Below are 27,894 nucleotides of genomic sequence, written 5' to 3' on the forward strand. Positions count from 1 at the left end.
TTTGTCAAGTCCTGAAACATCGACCGATCTTTTCCACTGATGCTGCCCGACCTGCTGAGTTCCTCCAGTGCATTGTGAGTGTTGCAGTCCCATGTTGATTGGGACTAGCCTGTCTCTATTCCTCTTGTAATCTGTGATCAGCTCTTTTGTTTTTTGGACATTGAGGGAGAGGTTGTTATCTTGGCACCACTGTGTCAGGGTGTAGGGGTTATGTACCTTTGAGTGTTGGGATTAAAGAACTAAAGGTTCTATGACAAATCAGTACTTGCGTTAAGTAGAGTCCCAGTGTAGGTGCACTTTCTAGTTCCTTATTCATAGTCTAAGCTGTTTTATTTTAGGTATTTATAGAATTGCCCTTTTGAAATGAAATACAAGAAACTAGAGATTGTAGAATCTGGAACAGAAAACAATCTGCTGAAAGAACGCTGGGTCAAGCAGCACCTGTGGAGGGAAGGTCTGAACCCTGATCACTCAGCAATTCTTTTCCCCTCCACAGAAGCTGCTGAACCTGAAACAGCAACAATACTTTTCCCGCCTCCCCACAGATGCTGCTTGACCTGCTGAATTCCTCCAGGGGTGTTTTTTTTTCTCCTTTTGAAAATTCCCATTAAATCTGTTTCCTCTGTTCTTTCATGCACTATTTTCCAAATCCCAAGATCTTGGTGCATTTAGAAACCAGAAATCCTATTCTTGCCATTGGTTATTTTGCCAGGAGTTACTTTAAATTTATACTCTCCGGTTACTGACTCCCCCACCAATAGAAACAGCTGTAACTTATATCCACCAGATGTATTTGTGATTTTGAATATCCATGTTAAAAATCCCCTTGAACTTCTGTCCTGTAAAGGGATTGGTAATTTCTTCCATTGTTCCATTTTGTCAAGTTTTGGAAGGACATGATATTAAAATGTGTTTATTCATTTTAATTCCATAACAAATAAAGAAGATAGTTTTACTTTTGAAGAATTTTGTCTCTGTAGGAGATTCTCTACAGTACTTCATAGATAGCACAATGCAAGGCATGATTTGTTTTCAGCTGACTGGCCACTGGAATTTTCCGGTCTTGGAAGATCGAAGGTGTAATAAGTTAGTTTATCTAAAAATACTGAATAATATTAAAGCTGTACAAAACCGTAGTTAAATCCCACTTGGAGTACTGTGTTCAGTTCAGTCACCTCACTACAGGAAGGATGTGGATACTATAGAGAGAGTGCAGGGGAGATGTACAAGGATGTTGCTTGGATTGGAGAGCATGCCTTATGAGAATAGGTCGAGTGAGCTTGGCCTTTTCTCCTTGGAGCGACAGCGGGTGAGAGGGGACCTGACAGAGGTGTATAAGATGATGAGAGGCATCGATCGTGTGGATAGCCAGAGACCTTTTCCCAGGGCTGAAGTGGCTAACATGACGGGGCCATAGTTTTAAGGTGCTTAGAAGTAGTTACGGGGGGATGTCAGAGGTACGTTTTTTCACACAGAGTAGTGGGTGCATAGAATGCACTGCCAGCGAAGGTGGTAGACGTGGATACATTAGGGTCTTTGAAGAGACTCTTAGGTAGGTACATGGAGCTTAGAAAATAGGGAGCTATGTGGTAGGGAAATTCTAGGCAGTTTCTAGACTAGGTTACATGGTCAGCACAACATTGTGGGCCGAAGGGCCTGTAATCTGCTGTAGATTTCTATATTCTATCAGTGTTCAAAATATGTTACAGAAAACAAATAGATGAGCACAAGACAGTAATGGGGAAAAATTGGTATCTGCATCTATTAATTTGAATATTGAATCTTGACAAGGTTGAAAGATTATGGTTGTTGAAAATTGCTCGTTGCTGACATCAATGAGTCTTTTAAGTATCTACGTGAATTCCACTCTATTGATTCATTTTTTGAAGTTAAAAGATGGAATTTCTCAAAAAGTTTTAAATTAAGTAGGTAGGTGTGAGCCTTGGTAACACTTTCACCTCTGAATCAGATATCGTGGGTTCAAATCCTGTCTCAGAGAATTAAGTTCAAAAATTCAGTCCGATGCTCCAATGCAGTGGTATTGTTGGATTTTTGTCTTTTGGATAAGATTTTAAACTGTGTCTTCACCTACTTTCTTACATGAGGTTGAAGATGCAGTGTCACTATTTCATAAAACTGTAATATTGCTCTTTATCCACAAGTTGGCTGCTGACCACAGTTGATTTGACTGTAAAACATTTTGGGTGGTTTTGAGGTTGTGAAATACCAAGCAGAAAGATGTGTCCTTCTTGTAAATATTACAGCTTGTGGGAATCAGTGCAAAAAGGATTGATTCAATGATTTAATTTAAGGGGATTATGCATTATGTTTTAAATTCAATCTGATTTAGCTGGTCGAATTGTCAGGGGAAATTCTTTTCACTGAAATTTCCACTTCTGCCCACATCCCTAACCTTCCCTCCGTCACTCCTCATTGATTGGCAAATCTGCATAGTGTGATTCGCCGTACTCCACCTGTCAGGACATAAGAAGAAGCAGCCACTTTGCCCTGCATTGTATGTCATTTAGTTAATCTTGGCTGAATGTCAGGCTACATATGGAACACACTGAAGGTACTTGAAAGGCCTGGTAAATTTCTTTCCCATCAATATACACAATTAAGGTGTTAAAACAATGCATTAATTGGTGAAGAAGTTAATTATAAGATTTTAAAATGGTTAATTGACAGCTCTATAAGTAGTCTTTCTAGTGAGAGCTTACATTTGCATATCACTTTTCCTATATAAGAAAATCCAATTGAAACTCAAGTTGACAGCAGGTTGTGGCAGGTAGTTGACAGCAATTCACAGAGAGAGGTAAAGGCTGCTTATCAAAAATGGAAAGGAAAAGGAATGACTCATAGTCCTTTAGCACCTTTTGCTACATCAGGACATCCCAGAGCACATCACACCTAACAAAATACTCCTGGAGTATAGGTAGCAGAAAGGCTCTATAGTCAGCAGGATGATTAAATCAGGTAATTTTTGCTGATGTTTACATTGTGTTCAAACACAATAGGAGTTCCTATTCGCAACTCCTTTGTGAAGGAAGCCGTTCACAACTTTATGCAGCAAGATACCATTCAGGCATGGAGTGATAAGTGGCAAGTAACATTCATGCCACAAAAGGACCAGGTAATGACCATCTCCAAAACTCCAGAATCTAAACACCTGTCCTTGACATTCAGTAGCACCAACATCCCACTGATCAGAAACTCAACCGAATCAGCCATACAAGTACTCCAAAGGAGTTGTTAGTCCCTTAGTTCCATGATGTGCAGCACAGCCCTTTGATGGTTACACCGGAGACTACAGATATTGGAAACTGGAGCAATGAACAACCATGCTGTAGGAACTCAGTAGGTCACACAGCATCTGCGGAGGGAAATAGACAGTGAACATACATAAATTATCACTATATGCAGATGATTTGTTGTTATATATTTCTAATCCGGAGAATCAATTCCTGTTATTTTAGCTTTGTTGGCTCAATTTACTAACTTTTCTGGTTACAAATTAAACCTTAATAAGAGTGAATTATTTCCCCTAAATAAGCAGATTCCTATTTATGGATGTTTACCATTTAAATTGGTTACTGACTCTTCTATATATTTAGGGATTATAATCATTAAAAAGTATAAAGATTTATTTAAAGCTATTTTTTTTTTACCTTTAATTGATCAGATTAAACTTTTGTTTACTAAATGGTCACCAATGTCTTTGTCTCTGATCGGTCAGATCAATGCTATTAAGATGATTATTTTACCTAAATTTCTATATGTATTTCAATCGGTTCCAATTTTTATTCCAAAATCTTTTTTTGATAATGTTGACTCAAAAATTTCTTCATATATATGGCAGAACAAAAACCCTAGTCTAGGTAAAAGGCATTTACAAAAATCTAAAAAAGAGGGAGGGTTAGCACTCCCAAATTTTAGATTTTATTATTGGGCAATTAATATTTGATGCTTAAAATTTTGGTTACGAGACTTGAATGCAATTTCAAGTCCACATTGGGTAAATCTTGAATGTAATTAATTACAAGGGTTTTCTTTGGGTTCGGTTTTAGGGACCTCACTTCCTTTCATTCTTTCTAAACTGTATAAACAAATTAATAATCCAATAGTTAAGCATAGCATATATGGTTTCAATTTCAAAAATGTTTTGGGTTGAAGCAATTTATTTTAGCAAGTCCTATTATATCTAATTTCTTTTTTCAACCTTCCACTATGGATCAAGCTTATTTAGATCGGAAAATCAAAGGTATAGTATGATTTCCTGATTTATTTTTGGATAATTGTTTTATGTCCTTTGATCAACTATCTAATAAACATAATTTACCTAGATCTCACTTTTTTAGATATCTACAGGTTAGAAACTTTTTAATTACTGTTTCTCCTAATTTTCCACACTTATATCCAATGGATATTTTGGAAAAAAACTTAGATTTAAATCTTTCTCAGAAAGGTGTTGTAGCAATTATTTATAATATTATTATGAATTTATGCCCTGATGTATCTAATAAAATTAAAACTGATTGGGAAAGGGAACTTAAGATTACTTTACTGATTGAAAAATGGGAAAAAATTCTTCAATTAGTTAATTCATCTTCTATATGTACTTTTTTTTTAGTTTAGTTGATTATTTCTGTTTAGATTAGTTTTTTTGGGGGGGGTTATTTTTTTTTCCTTTTTCATGTTTTTTGTTTAGATATTTTTCTGTTTTATATTATTCATTGGTATCCTATATGATTGGGAGTTTTATCATTTAAGTATTATTTGGCTTTATAATCACTTATGTTAATTATAACAATGTGTTCCCAATAACTTTGTACTACTACCATGTCATGTTTATATCTTTATGAAGCTAATAAAAAGATTGAAAAAGAAAGAAAGACAGTGAACGTTTCAGGGTGGGACCCTTCAGAATGTCCACTTCTCTCTACAGTTGCTGCCTCCAGCATCTTGTTTATGGCCCTTTGATGTTTAGGTGATTAATATTGAGCTGTATTGACTAATAGATAATGATAACCATAGTCATTAGTTCTAACTATCTACTGATTCTATCCATTCTCTAGAAAGAAACAGTAAATATGATGCTATTTATATACTATGTTTATAACAAAACATTCGAATATTCGGCATTTCCGCTGACTCACTGCTCTAGTTTCTCCCCCTCCCATATCCGGCTCTCTGTGTTTAACATAGTATACTGAATATTTCGAGTCACATTGAGTCACCTGTTCTGATTTGGTTTGACCCAGTCTTTCCCCTTGCTGCCTGTTCTGTAAGATCTGGATTTTCTTTTCACTGTTTGGAAGTGTATTGTGTCATAGATAGCTGGTATAAGACATCCAACCTCTTATTTTTGTTTCCCTCCCTGTTAGAATTGCTATGACCAGGAGGATGATGTACCAGCGTGGAGAAGTACTAAATAAGCCTGCAGGCTTTTGGGGAATGATCAAAAGTGTGACATCATCATCTTCCAATGGTGAAAATATCCTTTTATGTCAACTAAATAGCATGAAATTTATTCTCCTTCCAAATGGAGATGGACCTTGTTACTCTAAGCAATTTTTTAAAAAATATCAGTGGATTCCAGTTAATTGAGATACATCAGGTCCAGTACACTTTGGCCCAATTAAGCAGCTGCCCCAGTTAGCTCACGTTTCATGGAAGTAATTAAAAAGGTATAGAGAAGACAAACTACCATTTAATTAAGTACCAAATTATATATTTAAATGACATACAGAACAAATTAGAACACTATCAATACTGCTACAGCAGTATAAAACTGTATTAGTTCCTAAGAATGATCGACAGCCAATTCACAGCCACATTCTTTTGAACAAAATAATTGCAGATAATGGACTGCCTTCATACAATGCTTTCAACAATTGCATTCTCCAAATCTTCATTTTCATTGTAACATTCCAGATGATTGTTAACACATTCAAATTCTTCATAGTTCCTTACTCATTGAAGTAGTGAAATAATTTCATTTTCAGTCCTGGTTGTTTCTGGCATAGCTAGACCTCAATGCTTGAAACCACCGTGAGCAAAACTGTTCTGAATTGTTTTACTGCTTTTTTCTCACCAACTATCAGTGACAAATTCACTACTTTCTGAACACAAGCATACACAACTGATGCTGTTTTAAAAATGGTTCATTCTAAGCATGGTGTAGTGTGTAATAGCCACATAAGTACATGCATCAATTAGCAACTATTCGGCAACAGTCCCCTGCCCCAATTAAGCAGTATAATATCCCAGAAAAAACAAAGGGAATCTCAGCTATTTTCTGGAATGGTTTTTAAGAGTTGACCCAAATAAGCGGCTGCCCCGATGAACCAATGGCCCAATAACTGGAATCTACTATATATGGAATATTGTAGAGGTTACAGTGCAGAAGCAAGCAGATAGATAATGGACCTCAAGCTTAATTACCTCAAATCCTCCTTCATCCAACTATATCATCATTATACTTCTATTCCTTTTTCCGTCATGTGCTTCCCCTTAAGAACTACCCCTCAAGCGAGAGATTGCAAATCCTCCTCCTTTCTGGATCAAGGAGTTGAAATGAATAAACAGTCAACTTTTCAGACTGAGCCCTGGAAAGGAAGGAAGAAGGTACCAGAACAAAAAGGTGGAGGGAGTGGAAAGAAGATAGCAAGAAGGTGATAGGCGAAGCCAGGTGGGTAGGAAAGATAGGATCTGAAATAATCTCTCAAAGGCTTTTTCCACTGAGGATGGGTGGGACTGCAACTAGAGGTCATGGTTTAAGGGTGAAAAGTGAGAAGGATGAGGGGAACATGAGGGGAAACTTCTTCAGTCCGGGTTGTGTGAGTGTGGAACGAGATGCCAGTACAAGTGGTGCCATGTGAGCTTGATTTCAATTTAAAGAGAAGTTTGGATAGGTACAGTACATGGATGATAGGATTATGGAGGGTTGTAGTCCCGATGGGAGTCAGCAATTTAAATATTTCAACACAGATTAGATGGGCCAAAAGGCCTGTTTCTGTGCTGTATTTTTCTATGACTCCATGACTCTATCTCATGCCATCATTGTAAACCTTCTATTTTGCATGTAGTTCAGTTCTTTTATATAACTTCTGTGCTTTGGGAGGCTTGAAGCACACCCAATAGCTCTTCAGGAACTTTTAAATATAAATAACTAACAACTTCTTGATAGTCATATTCAAAAATTATGGATACTTCCAATATTCATCTTCACATGATATTTCAATATTCATATGCACATGACAATTGTTAGTCCACCAGCTAATAAGCTTTGCAAGTCAGTGTGTGCATTTAACCAATTTGCTCTATTCTTTAACACCTTTGCTCAGATCTCTCACATATTCAGCAGGAAGTAGATGCTCTGGAAGAATTGAGCCGACATTTATTTCTTGAAACAGTTGATCTTCATGCAACAAAGGTAATGATTAAATTGACCTTTTGTCCTCTATTTCCAGTGTTATGCAGAGTATTGGCTTGACTTTGTCCATTATATATTTATAAGAAAATCCTTTGCTGAAAAGGTTATGAATTTTAAGGTGTTATAAATGTCACATACTCGTTTTTACAAAAGCTATTGTTAATAGATATTGCTCAGTACCTCTTCCAACTTGTTGAAAGAATTATCCAGTTAGTCTCACTCCATCTGCTCTTTCCTCATAGCCCTTGGTTTTCATTGTTCAATTAGTTACTCGATTCCAATTTGAAAACAGCTTCCGACATCCTATCAGACTTGCATTAATCACAACCTCTGCCAGCACTTTAGTGTGAAAAGTTTTCCATAATCAAAAAATACTGCTGGAGGAAATTAGAAAGTCAGAACACCATTGTGTTTGGCAGTTTGGGTTGAGATCCTGCATGAGGACTGAGAGTGTAGAGGGAATATAGCCAGTATAAAGAGAAGGAGGGAGTGAGGCTGAGACTGGTGGGTGATAGGTGGAACGAGGTGAGTTGGGGCAAGATGAGCAGAGGGTAGGGACAAGTTGGAGGTGATGTTCAACCAGATGAGAGGAGGATGGGACAGGTGGAGAATGGCAACATACTGAGATAATGGGGGGGGGGGGTGTGATAAGGTGACCAAAGGGAGAGAGGATCTAGAATGACCGGGTGGGAGTGGAAAAGAATTAGGGGGGAGGGGTGGTTTGTAGGTTACCTGAAAGTGGAAAATTCAGAGTTCATAACCATTGCATTTTAGAGTACTCAAGTAGCATATGAGGTAAACACAAAAGATTTTGCAGATGCTGGAAATCCAGAGCAACGTACACAAAATGCTGGAGGAATTCAGCTAGTCAGGCAGCATCTGTGAAGGAGAATAAACCGTCTCAGCCCAAAGCATCAACTGTTTATTCCTCCATCGATGCTGCCTGACCTGCTAAGTTTCTCCAGCATTTTGAGTGTGTTTCTCTGGAATATAAAGTGGTGTTCTTCTAGATTACGTTTGGCTTCATGTGACAGTAGAGAAAGCAAGGACAGCAAGTTCAATGTGGCAATGGGAAGGGAGTTGAGGCAGCATCCAACTGAAAGGTCAAGTGAGCCATTGTGTACAGAGCATAGGTGTTTGGCAAAATAGCAGCCCAGTCTGTGGTTTGTTTTGGAGAAGCTATATTGGGAGCAATGAATGCAGAAGACCAGGTTGGAGAAGATGCACATGAATCTTAGCCTCATCTGGAAGGGCTGTTTAGGTCCCTGGATGGTGGTGAGGGAGAAGGTATAAGGACAGGTTTTACACCTGGTTGCAGGGCATATTGTCAGGAGATGAGGAGGGGTGGGTGGGGGTGATGAGCAGACGAGCAAATCACAGAGAGAAGTCCTTACAGAAAGTAAAATAGGTGAAGTGGAGAGGGAAGAGAAGATACGTCTGGTGATGGGATCCATTTGCAACTGGCAGAAATAGTGAAGTATGTACCGGATGTGGAGACTGATGCAGAGAATGGTGAGGAATAAGGGAACTCCATCTCTATTCTGGCTTGGCAGAGGGTGGTCAGGAGCAGACACCTGAGCAGTGGAGGAAATGCAAGAGAAGGTTCCGTAAACTACAATTCCTGAAAAACGAGGGCATATCTTGAAAACAAATGTGGCAGAGACAAAGAAACTGAAAGGAAAGGCATCCTTACTGGAGACAAGGTGGGAGGAAGTATAGTCTAGGTAGCTATGGGAGTCCTCGGATTTGTAGTGGTTAATAGTGGATAGTATGTCACCTGAGTTGGAGACAAAAAGATCCAGAAAAAAGAAGAGGGTGTTGATAATGATCCAGGTGAATCTGAGCGGAGGGTGGAGGCTAAGGAGATAAAACAGGCAAGTTCTGCTGTCCATTTCTATTATTCCTTCTTTCAAAATGCTTCATTATCTTGAATATTCCTATAAAATCTTCCTGTAACTGAACTGACTATTCTAGGAGAAACTATTTCATCTTCAGTCTCTCCCAAGAAGTGAAATCATTCATTATTGGAGCTGTTCCACTAGTCCAAATTTTTAAGCTCTTCCCAAATTCTTAGCGTACTTCCTAAGGCCAGGTGACCAAAAGTGGTCACAAGATTCAAGCCAGTGATTTTGTAAAAGCTTAACACAACTTTCTTGAGCCTTGTCTTTCCTATCTCATCGTCCTTTGACCCAGTGTAATCTCAGTAAATTGAATAGCTTTGATGCAGTCAAGCACAACCAGTAGATCACGGTCATCAAAGTGGCACATTAATGGAAAATAACTGGATTGGGAGAATGGTGAATCTAACCTGAAGGTGAAATTAAATTGACTCTGCTATTCATCACTGCACCAGGGGGACGGAAACATTGCTAAAAATACATATCCTGTTTATCTTTTACAGGAAAGAATTGAATATTCAAAAACATTCCAAGGAAAATATTTTAATTTTTTGGGGTACTTTTTCTCTATATACTGTGTCTGGAAAATCTTTATGGTGAGTATAACACTTCTGCAATGCAGTGCTCCGGGTTGGCATTGTTGGAGATGCTTTCCGTATTGGCTATGAGCAGCAAGCTCAGAATCTAGGTGACATTCATATTGATTTGTAAAACTCTTGCCGTCAGTTTATCTCAGCTGAACTTTGTAATTTAAATTTGTTCTGAATTCCCAATCCAACTTGTTTTAGTTTCGTCTGCTTCACTTGTTTACAGGTGAGGAAGGCATAAAGTTGCATGCCAGGGTGGGGGTAATGAATTTACTGGAATCCGTTCCAATGGACAGAATAAATCTTCAGTTAGAAAAGCAAGGATTAATTAGGGGCTATCAACATTTCTTTGTTAAGGGAAGGTCATATCTGACTAATGATTCATTTTTCAGAAGAGATAACAAGGAGAGTCAATGAGGGCATGTGTTTGTTAGAGTTTACATGGACTTTAGCAAGGTATTTGACAAGGTTCCATGTTCCTGATGGTATTCCAGTCAAATAAGTAAAATCCTGTGGAATCCAAGGGAGAATGGCAAATTCAGTCCAAGATTTGCTTGGTGGCAACAGTTTTTTTTTTGGTGACAGGTGTAATGTTACTAGAGGGGCTATATGAGAGTCAGTACTTGGTCCTTTGCTTTCTGCAACATAATCAGACCAAGAAAATGGGGCATGATAAAAGGAGCCTGCAGATAACTAAAAAAAATTGTCCATGAGCAGGCACTGGGGAGCAAGCTTTAGTCTGGGCAACACAGGTGACCTGGTCAGTCAGGCAGAAATGGCAGATGAATTGAATCCAGATAAGTAACATGTTTGGGCAGGAGTAGGTGGGCATCAGAATTGTAGCAGGTGATACTGAAAGGTGTGGAAGAACATCAGAACCCTGGAGCGGATCACAAAAAACACAAAGGAAGTATAGTTAAACCATTAATTATACCATCTAGGTTATGTGAGAACTACACACAGCAGCTCAAGGACTACATGCTTGATTACCTGGTTATAGAAAGAGAAAGTGCAGCTGGAATTCAGCCTCATAAAGTTATACAGCACAGAAACAGGCCCTTCAGCCCTGCTCATATTTATGAAGGTGTTGCCAGGTTAGGGTTAGTGAGTTGTGGGCATGCTATATTGGCACCGGAAGCATGGCGACATTTGCAGGCTGCCCTGCGCACTTCGCTGATTTGATCTGACACAGGCAATGCATTTTACTGCCTGTTATAAAGTACATGTGACAAATAAAGCTGATCTTTTAAAAAATAATCTTTATCTTGATCGTTACAAAGAAAAGTGGGGTTATTTTCTTTGGATCAGAGAAGGCCGAGATAAGACTTAACTGATGTGTGGTTCCTGTTTTGTGACAGGTTACTGACCTTGACCTTAATAATTTCTGGTTTATAAGCACCTTGTTTGACTTTTCCCTTTAGATAGATGCCCTTATAGTGGAGCATTTACTAAGGCAACAAACTACAGAATAGTCTGAGGGAAAAAAATCTACTTTGCTGCTGTTTTGTTTGTGCTGCGACTGATTTATTACTTAACGGTTTGACCTTCACCTGTTTCAATTAGTTTCGGTGTACACAGAATGTAAATTTCTACTCTTTTTTTGTTTCTCAAAAAGAGTGGATGTAATCTGAAACTCTTTTCCAAAAGATTGAATGATATTGAACCCATTCCAGGCTGAAATTAACTTGATTTTTCTCATAAAATGGCTAGAGGGGAACTAATACTTCTAGAGAAGAAATAGTGCTTGGATGTTCAAGGTGATGTCAGAATGTATCACACATGGCAGTGGGCATCTGAAGCTCCCCCAAAATACTTTTTGGAACCAGAGATCAATTGAGATAAGAACATAAGACTATAAGACATAGGAGCAGAATTAGACCATTCAGCCCATTGAGTTTGCTTCGCCAATCCATCATGGATGATTTATTATCCCTCTCAAGACAATTCTCCTGCCTTCTCCCTGTAACCTTTGACATCCTGACTAATCAAGAACCTACTAACCACCACTTCAAAGACTTGGCCTCCACAGTTGTCTGTAGCAATAAATTCCACAGATTCACTGCCCTCTAGCTAAAGAAATACCTCTCATCTCTGTTCTAAATGGATGTTCCTCTACTGAGTCTGGGTCCCAATCCTAGTTTCCCCCACTATAGGAAATATCCTGTCCACATCCACTCTATTTGGGCCTTTCAATAGATTTCAATGAGTTTCACCCCTCATTCTTCTAAACTCCAGTGAGTCCAGGCCCAGAACTATCAAATGCTCCTCATGTTAACCCTTTCATTCTGGGCATCATTCTCGTCAACCTCCTGCACCCTCTCCAATGCCAGCACATATTTTCTTAGATAAGGGGCCCATAACTACTCACAATGCTCCAAGTACAGTCTAACCAATGCCTTATAAAGCCTCAGCATTACAGCCTTGCTTTTATTTTCTAGTCCTCTCAAAATGAGTGCTAACATTGAGTTTGCCTTCCTTAGCACCGACTCAACCTGCTAGTTAACCTTTAGTGAATTGTGCCCATGGACTCCTGTCCCTTTTCTGAATTTTGATTTTTCTCCCCATTTAGAAAACTATATATGCCTTTATTGCTTCAAACAAAGTGCATGGCCATACACTTCCTTACAATGTATTTCATCTGCCACCTGTTAGCCCATTCTCCAGTCTGTTGTAAGTTATTCAGCAGACTGCTACTTTCTCAACACCACCTGCCCCTCAGCTTATCTTCATATTGTCTGCAAACTTGACCACAAAGCCATCAATTCCGTCATCTAAATCATTGACATATAACATAAAAAGAAGCGGTTCCGACACCAACCCCTGCAGAACACCGCCAGTCACTGGCAGTCAACCAGAGAAAGGCCCCCGTTATTCCTAGTCTTTGCCTCCTGCCATTCAGCTAGTCTTCTATCCATGCTTGTATGTTTCCTATAATACCACGGGCTGTTACGTTGTTAGACAGCTTCATGTGTGGCACCTTTTCAGGCCTTCTGAAAATCTAGATAAACAACATCCGCTGACTCTCTTTGTCTCTTCTGCCTGTTTTTCTTCAAAGAATTCCAACAGATTTATCAAGCAAGATGTTCCCTTGAGGAGACCATGCCAACTTCGGCCTATTCTATCATGTGTCCCGAAACCTCATTCTTTGCAATGGACTCTTACCATCTTGCCAAACACTGAAGTCAGGCTAACTGATCAACAATTCGCTGCCTTCTGCCTCCCTCCCTTATTAAGGAGTGGAGTGACATTTGTAAGTTTCCAGTCCTCCAGAATCATTCCAGGATCTAGTGATTCTTGAAAGGTCATTTTGAATGCCGCCACAATGTCTTCAGCTACCTCTTTCAGAACCCTGGTCCAGGTGGCTTATCTATCTTCAGACCTCTCAGCTTCCGAAGCACATTCTCCTTAGAGCAACTATACTACCTTCTGCTCCTGAAGTTTGAATTTCTGGCATACTGCTAGTGACTTCCATAGTGAAGGTTGATGTAAAGTACTTATTAAGTTCATCCGCATTTCTTAGTCACCTATTACTACCTCTTAATGCCATTTTCCAGCGGTTCAATATCCTCTCTCGTCTTGTTTACTCTTTACATATTGAAAAAACTTTTGCTATCCCCTTTTATATTATTGGCTAGCTTACCTTCAAATTTCATCTTTAGTCTCCGTTTGGCTTCTTAGTTGCTCTCTGTTAGTCTTAAAAGTTTCCCAATCCTCTAACCTCTCATTAATTTTTGCTCTATCATATGCCCTCTCGTTTGCTTTTATGTTGTCTTTGACTTCCTTGTCAGCAACGATTGCCTCATCCTCCCTTTAGAATACTACTTCACCTTTGGGATGGTTCTAACATGCGCCATCCGAATTGCCCCCGGAAACTCCAGCCATTACTGTTCCGCCATCATTCCTGGCAGTGTCCTCTTCCAACATACTTTGGCCAGCTCCTTTCTCATGCCTCTATAATTCCCTTTATTTCACTGTAATACTGATACATCTGACTTTATCTTCTCCCTCTCAAACTGCAGAGTGAATTCTGACATTAACTATCTATTTTTATTTATTTAGAGATACAGCACGGAATAGGCCTTTCTGGCCCTTCGAGCTGCACTGCCCAGCAACCCCTGACAACTCTGATTTAACCCTAACCTAAACACAAGACAATTTACAATGACTACTTAACCTACCCACCAAGTCTTTGGACTGTGGGGAAAAAACCAGAGGACCTGGAGAAAACCCACGTATTCCATGGGGAGGATGTACAGACACTCCTTACACTGGACGCTGGGCGATCTCCGACACCTCAAGCTGTAATAGTGTGCACTAACTGCTTCATTATAATGATATTATGATTACTCCCTCTTAAGGGTTCCTTTACCTTAAACTCTGTAATCAAATCTGGTTCATTTCACAACACCCAGTCCAGAATTGCCTTTCCCTTAGCGGGCTCAACCACAAGCTGCTCTAAAAAACCATCTTGTAGGCATTCTACAAATTCTGTCTCTTGGGATCCAGCACCAATCTGATTTTCCCAATCTACCTGCATATTGAAATTCCCCATGACTTATCGTAACATTGCCTTTATTATATACCTTTTCTATCTCTCATTGTAATTTATATACTACATCCTGGCTACTTTTCAGAGGCCTATATATAACTCCCAACAAGGTCTTTTTACCCTTGTAGTTTGTTAACTGCCCACAAGGATTCTACATCTTCAGATCCTATGTCACCTCTTTCTAAGGATTTGATTGCATTTTTTACCAGTGGAGCTACCTCATTCCCTCTGCCTACCTGCTAGTTCTTTTATCCTTGGATAAAAGTGTGTATCCTTGGATGTTAAGCTCCTAAATATGATCTTCTTTCAGCTACGACTCAGTGATGCCCACAACATCATACATGCCAATCTCTAACCATGCTATAAGATCATCTACTTTATTCCATATACTACATGCATTCAAATATAACACCTTCAGTCCTATAATTCACACCTTCATTCTTGAACTATTCAAAAATGAATCTTTGGGTAGAATACTAAGGTTTGTAGACTCGGGACAAGTAGACTGAGTTAGGTAATGATCACCCATGTTCTTCAGCTGAATGGCCTGCTCTTTTTGTTTCATTTTTTCTGCCTAGAACAGCAACCGTAAGAAGTTTAATGAGTGAGTTTTTCACCTTTTAATGTACTGATACATTGTTTTATCTGCATATATCTTGCTTTCATTTGGCTTTGGGAATAATATCAAATAATCTTAATGTTATTAAAATGTGTTAACCTGGATCAGCTGTGATATAACTGAAACTAAATTCATTGTGTTACACACTGGATTTTTTGATTTGTATTGGATGTTTAATTTATGTTTTCCTTTCTTCCCCACCTTCCCACCAACCATACTCAAATGACAGGCAACAATAAATATTGTCTTTGATCGTGTTGGTAAAACAGACCCAGTCTCACGAGGTATAGAGATCACAGTGAACTATCTGGGCATTCAGTTTGATGTAAGTAAAACCATTGGCCTGTGCGACAACTTTTCTTTCAAGAAGGTCGTCCATTGTGATGGTAATGAATACTTAATTTTTATCTGATTCGTAACCTGAATAGTTCTTAACCAATACTTGTTTTGTACCCAACACTTTTTACTGAGTTGTCCAAAATAAAGAATATAATTGGAGCTCAGGGATGTTGGAAAAGTCAATTGGCCATCAAGTAATTTCTCTCTTGTACTGAGTCATTGAACAGGAGATCACTGTTCTCACAGAAAAATTAAGCAAGTTGATATTCACATACATAAATCGCAGATTAATGGTGCTGATACAGAGCATCGGCGTCAGGGAAAGCAATGAGCCATGTGGCCCTTCGAGCCAGTACATGACTGGTCAGCACCAGTTTCAAGCACTCCTCGCTATCTCCGGACTGACTGATGTCAGTCCCTGATAAGGCACAGAACCTCACATCACAGAAAGTGCCGATTAAAACCCATTGTGCCAGTGCTGGCTCTTTTGGGGCACCTTCCAATTTATACCTGCCCCACAGATGTTTTCCCCTTTGTGTATTTATCCTACTGCCTTCTGAAACTTCCTATTAAATCTGCTTACAATACTCTTTCAGGCAGCACAGGTCGATCACAAATTAAATTCGCTGCTAGATCTTTTGCTGGAGTTGTATCCACCATTTGGGTAACTCATTCTGCAGTTGCAAAAAAGTCCAAGCAAACCAACGAGAAGAGGTTAGCTGGGGAGAGGAGTGGTGTAGTTTATAACTGCGTTGCTTTAAATTTCATAAAGTCAGACACATTGGCTTCTTTCATCTGTTAAAGATTGTAAAGAACTAGCTGTGCAAATTTTTGATTAGCTGCCCTGGAACATCGAAAACAACACAGGCACCATTATCCATTGTTCTCTTTCTAACCATGACATGATCATGATCATCAATTTCCCCTCAAAGTCAGCAAGATGTGAGTTAAGTTCCATTGACAGAGTTGGGTGTGTGATGTAGATCAGTGCTTTTAGGTGATGCTGGAGCTGCCCTATCACAGGAACAGTAGTGTGGACTGTCAGGTGGGACTGGACAGGGAGCAGTGGTACTGTGGCTCTGTTACTAGACTAGCAATCCACAAGCCTTGCCTAAAGATCTTGATTCACAGGGTTGATGCAATTAATTGATTAAGGTGAAAATAAGCTAGGATCAGTAAAAGTGCACTAAGTTATTTAATGCACTGTTGGTGATTAGTATATTAAACATTAAAGTAATAGTGCATTATTTTATGATATATTAAATAAAATATTGTCCCTCAGGGAATAGAGTTGTCCATCCTTATTCAGTTAGGTTCTTGTGTAACTTCAGAGCTATGGTACTGTGATTCATTTTGCAATGGGGCAGCAAGCCACTGACCTTGCCAGTACTTTACCGTCCCATGAATGGTAAAGACCATAAGACATAGGAGCAGAATTGGGCCATTCAGCCCATCGAGTCTGCTACATGATTCCATCATAGCTGATCCCGGATCCCACTCAACCCCATACACCTCCCTTCTCGCCATAACCTTTGATGCCCTGACCGATTAGGAAATGATCAACTTCTGCCTTAAGCATATGCGTGGACTTGGCCTCCACTGCAGTCTGTGGCAGAGCATTCCACAGATTTACTACTTTCTAGCTAAAAAAATTCCTCCTTACCTCTGTTCTAAAGGGTCGCCCCTCAATTTTGAGGCTGTGCCCTCTAGTTCTGGATACCCCCACCAGAGGAAACATTCTCTCCACATCCACTCTTTTTAGTTGTTTCAACATTCTGTAGGTTTCAATGAGATCCCCCTGCATTCCTCTAAATTCCAATGAGTACAGGCTCAAAGCTGCCAAACGATCCTCATATGTTAACCCCTTCATTCCTGGAATCATCCTCATGGACTCTCTCCAATGACAACACATCCCTTCTGAGATATGGGGCCCAAACTGCTGGCAAGTGTGGTCTGACTAGTGTCTTATAAAGGCTCAGCATTATACCCTTGTTTTTATATTCTATTCCCCTTGAAATAAATGCCAACATTGCGTTTTCCTTCTTTACCACAGACTCAGCCTGTAAATTAACCTTCTGGGATTACTGCATGAGGTGTCATAAGTCCTTCTGCACCTCTGGTGTTTGAACCTTCTCCCCATTTAGATAATAGCCTGCACTATTGTTCCTTTTACCAAAATGTATTATCATGCATTTCCCAACGCTGTATTCCTGCTGCAATCGCATTGCTTCCTACCCCTCCACCTATCTTCGTATCCTCCACAAACTTTGCCACAAAGTCATTAGTTCCATTATCTAAATCATTGACATGTGTGGCACCTTTTTAAATGCCGCCTTAAAATCCAAGTAAATGGCATCCACTGCCTCTCCTTTGTCCACCCTGCTTGTTACTTCCTTGGAAGTACTGATGGATCAAAGCAGCACTGAGGGTGTGCTGAATGGGTGAAGGTGCTATCATTCAGATGCAATATTAAACTGAAGCATTGGTGTTGGCTAAAGTTCAAGTTCCTGAATCTGGTTTGGAATACCAAAATGAGAGGCTATCTCAGTTACTTCTTGTGTGGGTGTGTTGTTTTAAGGAGATATGTCTTTATTGTAATTGATTTATTATTGTCACGTGTACTGAGGTACAGTGGAAAAACTTATCTTGCATATTGTTCATACAGATAAGTTCATTACACAGTGCATTGAGGTAGAACAAGGTAAAACAATAACAATGCAGAATAAAGTGTTGACAGCTGCAGAGAAGGTGCAGTGCAGGTAAACAATAAGGTGCAAGGGTATGACAAGGTAGATTGTGATACAAGGGTCAATCTTCTTTGAAAAAATTATTTAGAGATACAGCTTACAGCAGTGAGTCCACGCCATCCCAGCTGCACCCATGTGACCAATTAACCTCACAACCCATATGTCTTTGAGATGTGGGAGGAAATCAGAGCACACAGAGGAAACACACTCAATCACGGGACAAGTGTATGAACTTCTTACAGCCAGCGGCAGGAATTGAACTTGGGTCACTGGTGCTGTAATAGCATTACGCTAATGGCTACACTACCGTGCTGCTTGTTATTGTACTTATTCTCATATCTTATTGTACTTATTCTTGTATCTTATTGTACTACAGCCTTCAATAGCCTTATAACAGTGGGATAGAAGCTGTCCTTGAGAGAGAATGGGGTGGGTGGAGTCTTTGATTATGCTGGCTGCTTTACTGAGTTAGTAAGCAGAATATTACTGCCTGCAGTAATAAATAAGTGTTTATTACTGGAAACATTACTAATGCCAATCATGTGACCTGTATTCGCTGATGGGACAGAATTTGCCGGAGGGTTGGTCATTAGATATTGGAAATGCTGGTTGAAAATTCAGCAGTATATCTCAGGGCAGATGTTCTAGTTGATAATAATGACCACACTTTTAAAGGGTTTGTTTCAATATAAACCACTTTCAAACATTGTAAAAGGTGCCATAGAAATGCATGCAAACTACTTGTGTTCTTAACTGTGTTTCCACCATTTGCAACATTTTTGCCCCAAGTTTACTGATGTAAGATTATATATGGTCAGTTAGGTCAGAGTCAGTATATGTCCTGCACCAGCTGTTGCTCTGAGGAGAATGGGCAAATGTGCTGACTTGACGGAGTGTTTACAGTCTGGTTTCCTTTGAATACAGGTGAAGTTTTGGTCTCAACATATCTCCTTCATCCTTGTGGGAATAATTATCGTCACCTCCATCCGGGGCTTACTGATCACCCTCACCAAGGTGTGTATGATTGCTGCGCCTTATTACATAGGGAAAGCTGTGAATCTTAAAGTAAATAGTTTGCTTTTTGTACAGTTTATGACATTGCCACCTTCATAGCTATTGCCAAATTAGCACCCTTAAAATTTCAGACCTCCCAGCTTCCTATTGGTACATCTGTCGAGAGATGCACTTATCTCCTGGTGCTAGAAGCCATGTGCGTTGTTGTGGGTGACCTGATTCTATCCACTCCTCAGTTTTCTACCCAAAGCAAATCCCTTGGTTGTTCACAGTTGTACCCCTTCACCATCCCACCCATCTACATCTCCAGGTCCATCCACACTGAAGCTGGATGTCAGTTCCATTCACTGTCAACACGAGAACTGTAAGGGAAACGGGTAGATAGAGAATGGATGAGCAGGATGAGATGGAGCAGAAAATCAACGCATGCATGATTCCGATATATCAGTACATATAGTTGGATTGTCTCATTACACAGACGGACGGACGGACGGACACACACACACCCCCCCCCACAGACATTCTCATTCACACGTAAGCTACACAAGATTTATTTAACAAGTGCACATTTGCCCCATTGTTGAATTCGATGTCCTTAGAGTTCAGTATTTGAAGTAAGTTTATTATCAAATTACGTGTATATCAAAATATAGTACTGTAAGTCAGTTTCTGGCAGCTATTTTCAGTCTTGATTGTGTGTTTTTTTTTGTTGATTCTGTTGTATTTTTTCGTTCTACTGTAATTGCTCACAAGAAAATTCATGCTAGGGTAGTATGTGGTAGTACATATATGTACTTTGATAATAAATTTACTTTGAACATTGAAGAAATACGATAGAACCAATTGGAAAACTACATACAAAGTATGACAACCAATGTGCAAAAGAAGACAATCTGTGCAAAGACAAAAATAATAATAATAAATAAATACTGAGAACATGAGTTGTAGAGTCCTTGAAAGTGATTGCGTAGGTTGTGAAAAACAGTTCAGTGTTGTAGGGTAATAACAGTCCTTAACCCAGTGATCTAAGGCCCCTGTACTTCCTGTCCTGTCCCTATGGTTGTTGGACTAGTTATTTAACTTGTCAGCATCTGGCCGCAGCTACAAAAATGACTAGCATGTAGGCAGTGAAGATTGGTTGCATAAATTCTTTGGTCTATTTAAAAAATCTGTTTAGGGCAATTCAACCACTCAAACCACAGAAGGCTATACTTAACACATTCACAGGCATGGCGCATACAATACGAAGGCAGCACACAACCGGAGAAATTAGTGCCACATCCTTTGAATCCCATGGAAAACCTCCTTATAGCCACAACACATACACTCAGCTACCATTGACTGTTTTTTGCAAACTTGTAGAGAAGCTAAACCAAAACAATCATCACAAAATCACCCATTGATTGTATTTATGATGTTGCTTTTCTCACTGGCACTCTAGTGCCATGATGTTTCTTTCTCATAATTTGAAAAGTATTGTCCACATTGAGTTAGGTAGTTATTGTGCTCTGGGTAATTAAAACGCTGGCACTGACTTTGTTGGTCATCTACCAAGTGTTACATCAAAGTTTTGCACACCAATCACAGAAACTTTGTGCAGCTCCCATACGTCCAAGAGCCCTGATACACTGTTCCCTCCTTCAAACCACGGTCAAGATTCAGGGGGAGATTGGTTTTCCACCAACCTTTATCAGGGTTCTCAAATTAAATATAAATGTTGGCTCTCAGAGGTTCTGTTTCTTAATATCAGCATACTAACGTATGGTTAACGTGGCACAACATGGATATTTCATTCTCAAGATGTGGCTTCACTGGCAAGTCCCACATTTGTTGCCTATCCCTTGTTACCCTCATAGAAAGGTGATTAACACTTTTACTTTAAACACTCCCAGTGAACTTGCCCTTAACCTTCTGCGCTGTAGTGGAACAGTCCCAACTTCCCCAGCCCCTTCGCAGCAGATTGCTGTGGATACTGGAATCTGAAGCAAAAAACTCTGTACCAGCCTCTGCTACCATTTCCACTCCTCCCAACTCCAATCTGCCTCTGCATCCACCATTCCTCACCTGAATCTAACTATCACCTGCCAGCTCTTGCAGCATCCCTTCCCTTTTCCTCGTTATTCTGGCTACTTCCCTCTATTTTCAGTCCCGATAAAGGGTCTCAACCTGATATGCCCATTTCCCTCCGTGGACGCTGCCTGACCTGCTAAATTCCTCCAGCATTTTGTTTGTTCATTCGCAGCAAACTCATTCCAGGTGCCGTTCTGATAAATGGTTTCACCAAAATATTTCATCTGTTTTAATATAACACTTGTTTTTTTTCTCTCTCTCTCTCCTAGTTCTTTTATGCAATTTCCAGCAGTAAGTCTTCCAATGTTATAGTGCTTGTCCTTGCACAGATTATGGTAAGTGTTTGAAGTTTCGCCCAGAGAGAGGGAGGGTTGCAAACCGTACTAGCCTCTCACGTGAAGGGTAGCAGCCAGCTCAAGACTTTCCTGTCACATGCAATGAGTTTGAGCAAATGCAGCCCAGTTTCAAGCACAGAAATATATCAAACTCAGGGCAGAAGTTGGGCAAGTTTGAAAGTCTACATTGCTTCCAACATTGTTCCTGGGTTATAGGAACAGTTGAAAGGAGCTTTATGTAAGGTGTCAGTTGGTCAGTGGTAACTCTTTCCTCTACAGTGACAAGATTGGAGATAGAAATCCAGCCCAAACCCTGAGCACTCTGGCTGCTCCACTCAGTATTGAGGGAATACTGCAAACATTGTGAAAATGACCAGCTCCTCTGAAAATTACTCTAAAATTCTAGCTTAGCTGTATTTTATCTGATATTTGAATATAATATGAATACAACTTTATAGATCATGATTTTTTCAGGAATGGTAGGGGGTGGGCTGGCTTCTTGTGATCTTTGAATGTTATCTAAGTGGGTACTGTTCATTTAGTATTCAGACAGAAGTTGAACTCTTCTTCTGCCAGTTAGAGTTGAAATGTATATGCAGTTTTGACAAAATGGAAATTTTATACCAACCTGGTTTGCAGTATTAGCAATCGTACATGAAGGGTACCAGAGGTGGGGGCTGTAACTACAGAGAGACAAGTAAACTAAGATTACATTACAAACATTTTGTGGGAAGGCTTCAAATGGAGAATAAAAGGTAGAACTACATTGGATGTAAATACTCCTTGGCCTCCAACCTTGATTTTGATTGAATTTTCACTGGATGGGAATAGCAAAAAGACTCTTAGGAGAAACATACTGCACAAAATAGATCCTTGTGGTTTATCTCATTCCTTACAAGTGATGCTTATCTATGATATCTGTTCTGTATTAGGTTCATATATTCTCCTCTCCAAGCACTTCTCCAAATTCCTTTTAAGTAGTTTAATCTGCCTCCTCTGGCAGCTTGTTCCAAATATACACCATCCTCTTACCTTAAACCTGTATTCTCTAGGTCTGGTCTTCCCTGTCCTGGGAAAAAGGCTCACTGTCCCATCCTATCTGTGCTAATAATTTTATATAGACCTCTATAAGGTCATCACTCAGCCTTCTACATTCCAGTGAGAATGATCTCAACTTTTTTAATCTCTCCTTATAACTACAGCCCTCCATTCATTAAGTCATAGAATAACACAACATGGAAACAGACTCTTCAGCCCAACTCATCCATTCCAACTATTGTGCCTCAGACTACTCCCAATTGCCTGCATTTTGTCCATATCCCTCTGAACCCCTCCTGCCCGTGTACTTATCCAAATGTCTTTTAAATGTTATTGTAGCTGCCACAACCACTTTTACTGGCAGTTTGTTTCATGGCTTAGGACTTTATTAGAAGATTGAGAGGAAATTTGATAGAGGTATACAAAATTATGAGGGATTATAGATAGAGTAAATGCGAGCACGCTTTTCCGCTGATGTTGGGTGGGACTACAACTAGAGGTCATGAGCTAAGAGTGAAAGGTGAAAAATTTAAGGGGAACATGAAGGGTAACTTTTTCCTTTGAGATTCGTGAGAGTGTGGAACTAGCTGCCAGCACAAGTGGTGCATGCAAGTTTAATTTCAACTTTTTAAGGGAAGCTTGGACAAGTACATGGATGGGAGGGGTATGGAGAACTATTGGTCCCAGTTCAGGTCGATGGGAGTATGCAGTTTAAATGGTTTGGCACAATCTAGATGGGCCAAAGGGCCTGTTTCTGTGCTGTACTTTTCTATGACTCTATATTCGGACTACCCATTGCATGAAGTTTTCTCCCAGGTTCCTTTTTAAGCATTTCCTTCTCTCTTTTATAGTGCTTCCCACATCCTTCCTGCAGTACATTAACCAGAACTCTACACAATACTCTTAAATGCAATTTGACCAACATTTTGTAGAAAGTTTTGTATATTGTCTTATATCCTAAATGTATTTATTGATGTTTATTTGAGTGTTCCAAAGCCGATGATTTTATTTGCTGTCCAATCCTGTGTCATAGGGCATGTATTTTGTGTCGTCTGTGTTGCTCATGAGGATGAGCATGCCCCTGGAATATCGCACCATCGTCACGGAGGTCCTTGGTGAGCTGCAGTTCAGCTTCTACCATCGCTGGTTTGATGTCATCTTCCTGGTCAGTGCGCTGTCCAGCATTGTCTTCCTTTACCTCGCACACAAACAAGCTCCAAAGAAGCAGATGAACTTTTAGAAACACCAAGATCCCAGGCGCTCTGATTCTATGCTCTTGCCTGCTGTGTAATCCAAATCTGGAGGTCTTCCTGAGGATGCTGAGAAGACTTGAAGGACAGCAGTTTTCAGTGAAGCACATTAGGGATTGCAGAACTCTGAACAAGGGGTCCTTTGATGCAAAGAATTTGAAACGTTTAACTTCAAGGTGTAAAGAAACAAAAGCACTGCTAAAGTGTGCATACTTTTGAACTGAACTCACACACACAAACTTCGGTTGACTGGTGCAGTTTATTCTTGTTAAGTACAATAGTAAGAAATATTCTAAACGAGTGATAAATTTTGCATTGATTTTAATGGGGAAAAAAAACAGGGAAAGTCATTTCTCAGTTTAGTCTCAGTGAACAAGGATACAGGCTGAATTCTCCCGTAACTGTCATTAACAGGTAATACCAAGGCACCCATGACTTTGCACAGGAAAGTCACACTTTGTGATTTTCCCACTTTGGTTTACTTTGTGAATTATATTTCCATTGAAAGAAATGGAAATGCAAGTCTTAGTGAGTCCTGGTTTCTGGTACCTGAAGTATGGAGAGCTGCTGATGTTTACCTCATGTGCCTCAATGGTGTCACACTGGATATATGTTTTACTGTTTGTCAAACTAGTCTTCTGACACCTGGAGTATATAAAGCTCAAATTCTTTGAATAAATGAGATTCGATATCACTTCTGATCTTTAGGTGATGGTGTATATGGAATGCTTTGCCCCAGAAGGCTGTAGAGGCCAGGTCTCTGGATGCTTTCAAGAAAGAGATGGATAGAGCTCCTAAAGATAGCGGAATCAAAGGTTATGGAGATAAGGCAGGAACTGGATACTGATTGTGGATGATCAGCCATGATCACAGTGAATGGCGGTGCTGGCTCGAAGGGCCAAATGGCCTGCTCCTGCACCTATTGTCTATTGTTAACAGAAGGCACTAGTACACTAGAATGGGGGTATCTATAATCCTGCAATGTACATCATCTGTGTCGATTTTGCATGAGCTGGTGCTGTGTGAGATGTGAGTTTGTCAGTACACCCCATCCCTCTAACCCAGGGTTGGTCCATGGCATGAAAGAGATTGGGAACCCCTGCTCTAACCCCTCACAACAAACAATCTTCTGGAAGTACTCAGTGGGTCAAACAACATTTGTAGAAGGAAAGGAATTGTACTGGAATTGTTAATTATTGTCACATGCATCATGATACAAAGAAAAGCACAGTGCATTGAGCTAGAATAAGGTAAAACAATAACGGAGTGTAAAAGCTATTGAAAAAAGTGCAATACAGGTAAATGATAAAGTGCAGGATCATAACAAGGTAGACTGTGAGGCCAAGAGTCCATCTTATCTTACAAGAGGTCCATTCAAGAGCCTAATAGCAATGGGATAGAAGCTGGCCTTGAACCTGGTGGTACATGCTTTTGGGCTTTTGTATCTTTGGCTCAATGGGAGAGAGAAGAAAAGAGAATTGGATTGGTGGGTCTTTGAAAATGTTGGCTGCTTTACTGAGGCAGTGAGAACCGTAGACAAAGTCCATGGAGGGGAAGTTGATTTCCATGATACTCTGAGCTGTGCACACAGCTCTCCGCTGTTTCTTATGGTCACATACAAAACTGTTTTGCGTTCAGACAGAGTTCTTTCTATGGTACATTGATAAAAGTTGGTAAGAGTTAACAAGGAAATGTCGAATTTCTTTAGCCTCCCTGAGAAATTAAAGGCATCAGTGAGCTTTCTTTGCTGTGATATTAACGCATCGAAGCTTCGGGGCAAAACACTGCATCCAGCAGGTTGATCGTTGTTCCAGATTCCAAATCTGCAGTCTCTTGTGTTCCTTATTCCTCTGAAAGTATTCCTATTCTGAGAGTGCTCATATACAGTAGTCTCCCATAAAATTGAAAAGGTCCAATAAATTAAGAGCATTGTGTGCAGAAGTCATATTTAGGACAGTTAGCCAGAGCTGAAGAGACATTCAAAGTGGAGTGAGAGTGCTTTAGTTGTCTGAACGATCAGACAAAGTCCTGTTATTTGGCTGGGGGTCCTTCCACAGCCATTTCCTGCTCTTGCTTGACACTGGGTTTGAGTTAATTGCCTCCCTTAGATTTTGTGTTAACTTTCCAGCCATTTTTGTTCTCCATCCTCAACACCCAGGTATCAACATATCTTTCATCTCGTGTTAACTTATCAAATGCATACATCGTCCACAATTGGATGAGCTCCAACAGCCAGCTGAAAAGAATTGGGAGTCAAATATCTTTTTCACACAGTGGATTCCCTGATGAGCAGTCATTGCCATTCTCTGTAAAATGGCTCCGGGAACAGCTCAGGCTAGATATCCTGTTGTGAGAGTCTCATCTCCTGACACCCAAAGGCATTCCCCCATCGAAAAGACACAAGTCAGCAGTGTGACCGAATGCCATCCACTTGCCTGGATGAATGCAATGCTAACAACTCTCTAAAAGGCCAAAGCAGTTCATCCACCATCCTAAACAGTCATTCACTTCAGCACCACTGCACGTGTAGAAGTAACAGAACATATTGCAGTCACTTGCCTAAATTACTCCGAAGGCAGCTACTAAGTGGATAAGGGCGGCCAGCATGCGGAACACTACCAGGTTCCTGTATGGTAATCTGAAATAAATCATCATCTGACTCAGAGTGGCTCTCAGTTGACAGACTGCTGTAGTTAGCCAGCAGCTCAACACCACTTTAACAACATAAAAGGAAGTAAAACTTGGAAATAGGCCATTTGGCTCCGGTGTCTGTGCTGAATATGATGCTAATTTAAGCTGCACAACTGCCTGACAATGCTCCATATTCCTCAATCACCTGCCTGTCTAACTTCCACTTAATATTGCTAACATGATTACCTTCAAGCAGGTGATTAGGGATTGTCAATAGGTTCTGGCTCTTGTCAGTGACGCACCCCTTCAATGACAATTTTTAAATTGCATTTTAATTCACACATGTGCACACATACACTTTGTCACCACTTTATTAGGTACACCTGTATAACTGCTTGTTAATGCAAATATTTAATCAGCCAATCATATGTCAGCAACTCATTGCATAAAAGCATGCAGTCATGGTCATGAGGTTCAGTTGTTGTTCAAACCAAACATCAGAATGGGGAAGAAATGTGATCTAGGTGGCTTTGACCATGGAGTGATTGTTGGCGCCAGACAGAATGGTTTGAATATCTCAAAAACTGCTGACCTCCTGAGATTTTCATGCACAACAGCCTCTAGAGCTTACAAAGAATGGTGCAATATATAAAAAAACATCCAGTGAGCAGCAGCCGGGTGTCAAAATGACTTGCTAATGAGAGAGGTTAGAGGAAAGTGGCCAGACTGGTTCAAGCAGACAGGAAGGTGACAGTAACTCAAATAACCACACCTTACAACACTGGTGTGCAGAAGAATATCTTTGACCATGCAACATGTCAAACCTTGAAATGGATGGGCTACAGCAGCAGAAGACTACAAACATACGCTCAGTGGTTGCTCTATTGAGGTATGGGAGGCACTTAATAAAGTGGTTACAGAGTGTAAGCGCATCTGCTAGACATGAATTAGAGATTTAAAGATAAAACTTGCTTCAATCTCTCCCCCCAATCCTACCGGAAACCATTTCTAAATCTATTTCTTTACCTGAAGATTAAAAAAAAGATTAACCAGTTCTTGGCCTATTGTTGCAATCTAATATTTCACCCATTACCTGTCCATAGCTGTATTATGCCTTTTGCTTTTGTTTCGTTCACCCAGCTTCTATCAAAATGCTTGTCTTTCACTTTTGAAAATGACATTTTTGGAAACATTAACATCATTTATGAAAGCACTAGCTAACCAGACACACAATCCCAACAGTTCCCATTTCAAGCTATAAGTATTCGTGGTGGTTTTAGCTTCTGTTTTTTCACCTGTGTTTTATTTTACAAATCTACACTCCAATACGAGTGTTGCAGAGAGACTTACAGACTTGGAAGTGAATAATATTCTGCTCTGTA

At 39.9% G+C, this 27,894-nt stretch overlaps 1 protein-coding gene across 3 annotated transcripts in view; it reads left to right on the top strand.

Moving 5' to 3' along the window:
* The window catches only part of LOC140198034 (Golgi pH regulator), a 58,983-nt gene extending 34,408 nt beyond the window's left edge, over positions 1-24,575 (top strand). Inside the window, exons 8-14 of one of the 3 annotated variants that reach the window (XM_072258862.1) lie at positions 5,385-5,488; positions 7,347-7,435; positions 9,837-9,929; positions 15,318-15,413; positions 19,099-19,188; positions 21,528-21,593; positions 23,665-24,575. In XM_072258862.1, coding sequence (XP_072114963.1) covers positions 5,385-5,488; positions 7,347-7,435; positions 9,837-9,929; positions 15,318-15,413; positions 19,099-19,188; positions 21,528-21,593; positions 23,665-23,871 — 745 coding nt within the window. In that variant the 3' untranslated portion in view covers positions 23,872-24,575. Of the gene's footprint in view, positions 1-5,384; positions 5,495-7,346; positions 7,436-9,836; positions 9,930-15,317; positions 15,475-19,098; positions 19,189-21,527; positions 21,594-23,664 lie in introns of all 3 variants that reach the window. The other 2 variants (XM_072258863.1, XM_072258861.1) reach the window with 2 other exon arrangements.
* Positions 24,576-27,894: the final 3,319 nt, after the last annotated feature.

This window comes from Mobula birostris, chromosome 5 (assembly GCF_030028105.1).
Source record: "Mobula birostris isolate sMobBir1 chromosome 5, sMobBir1.hap1, whole genome shotgun sequence".
NCBI lineage: Eukaryota > Metazoa > Chordata > Chondrichthyes > Myliobatiformes > Myliobatidae > Mobula > Mobula birostris.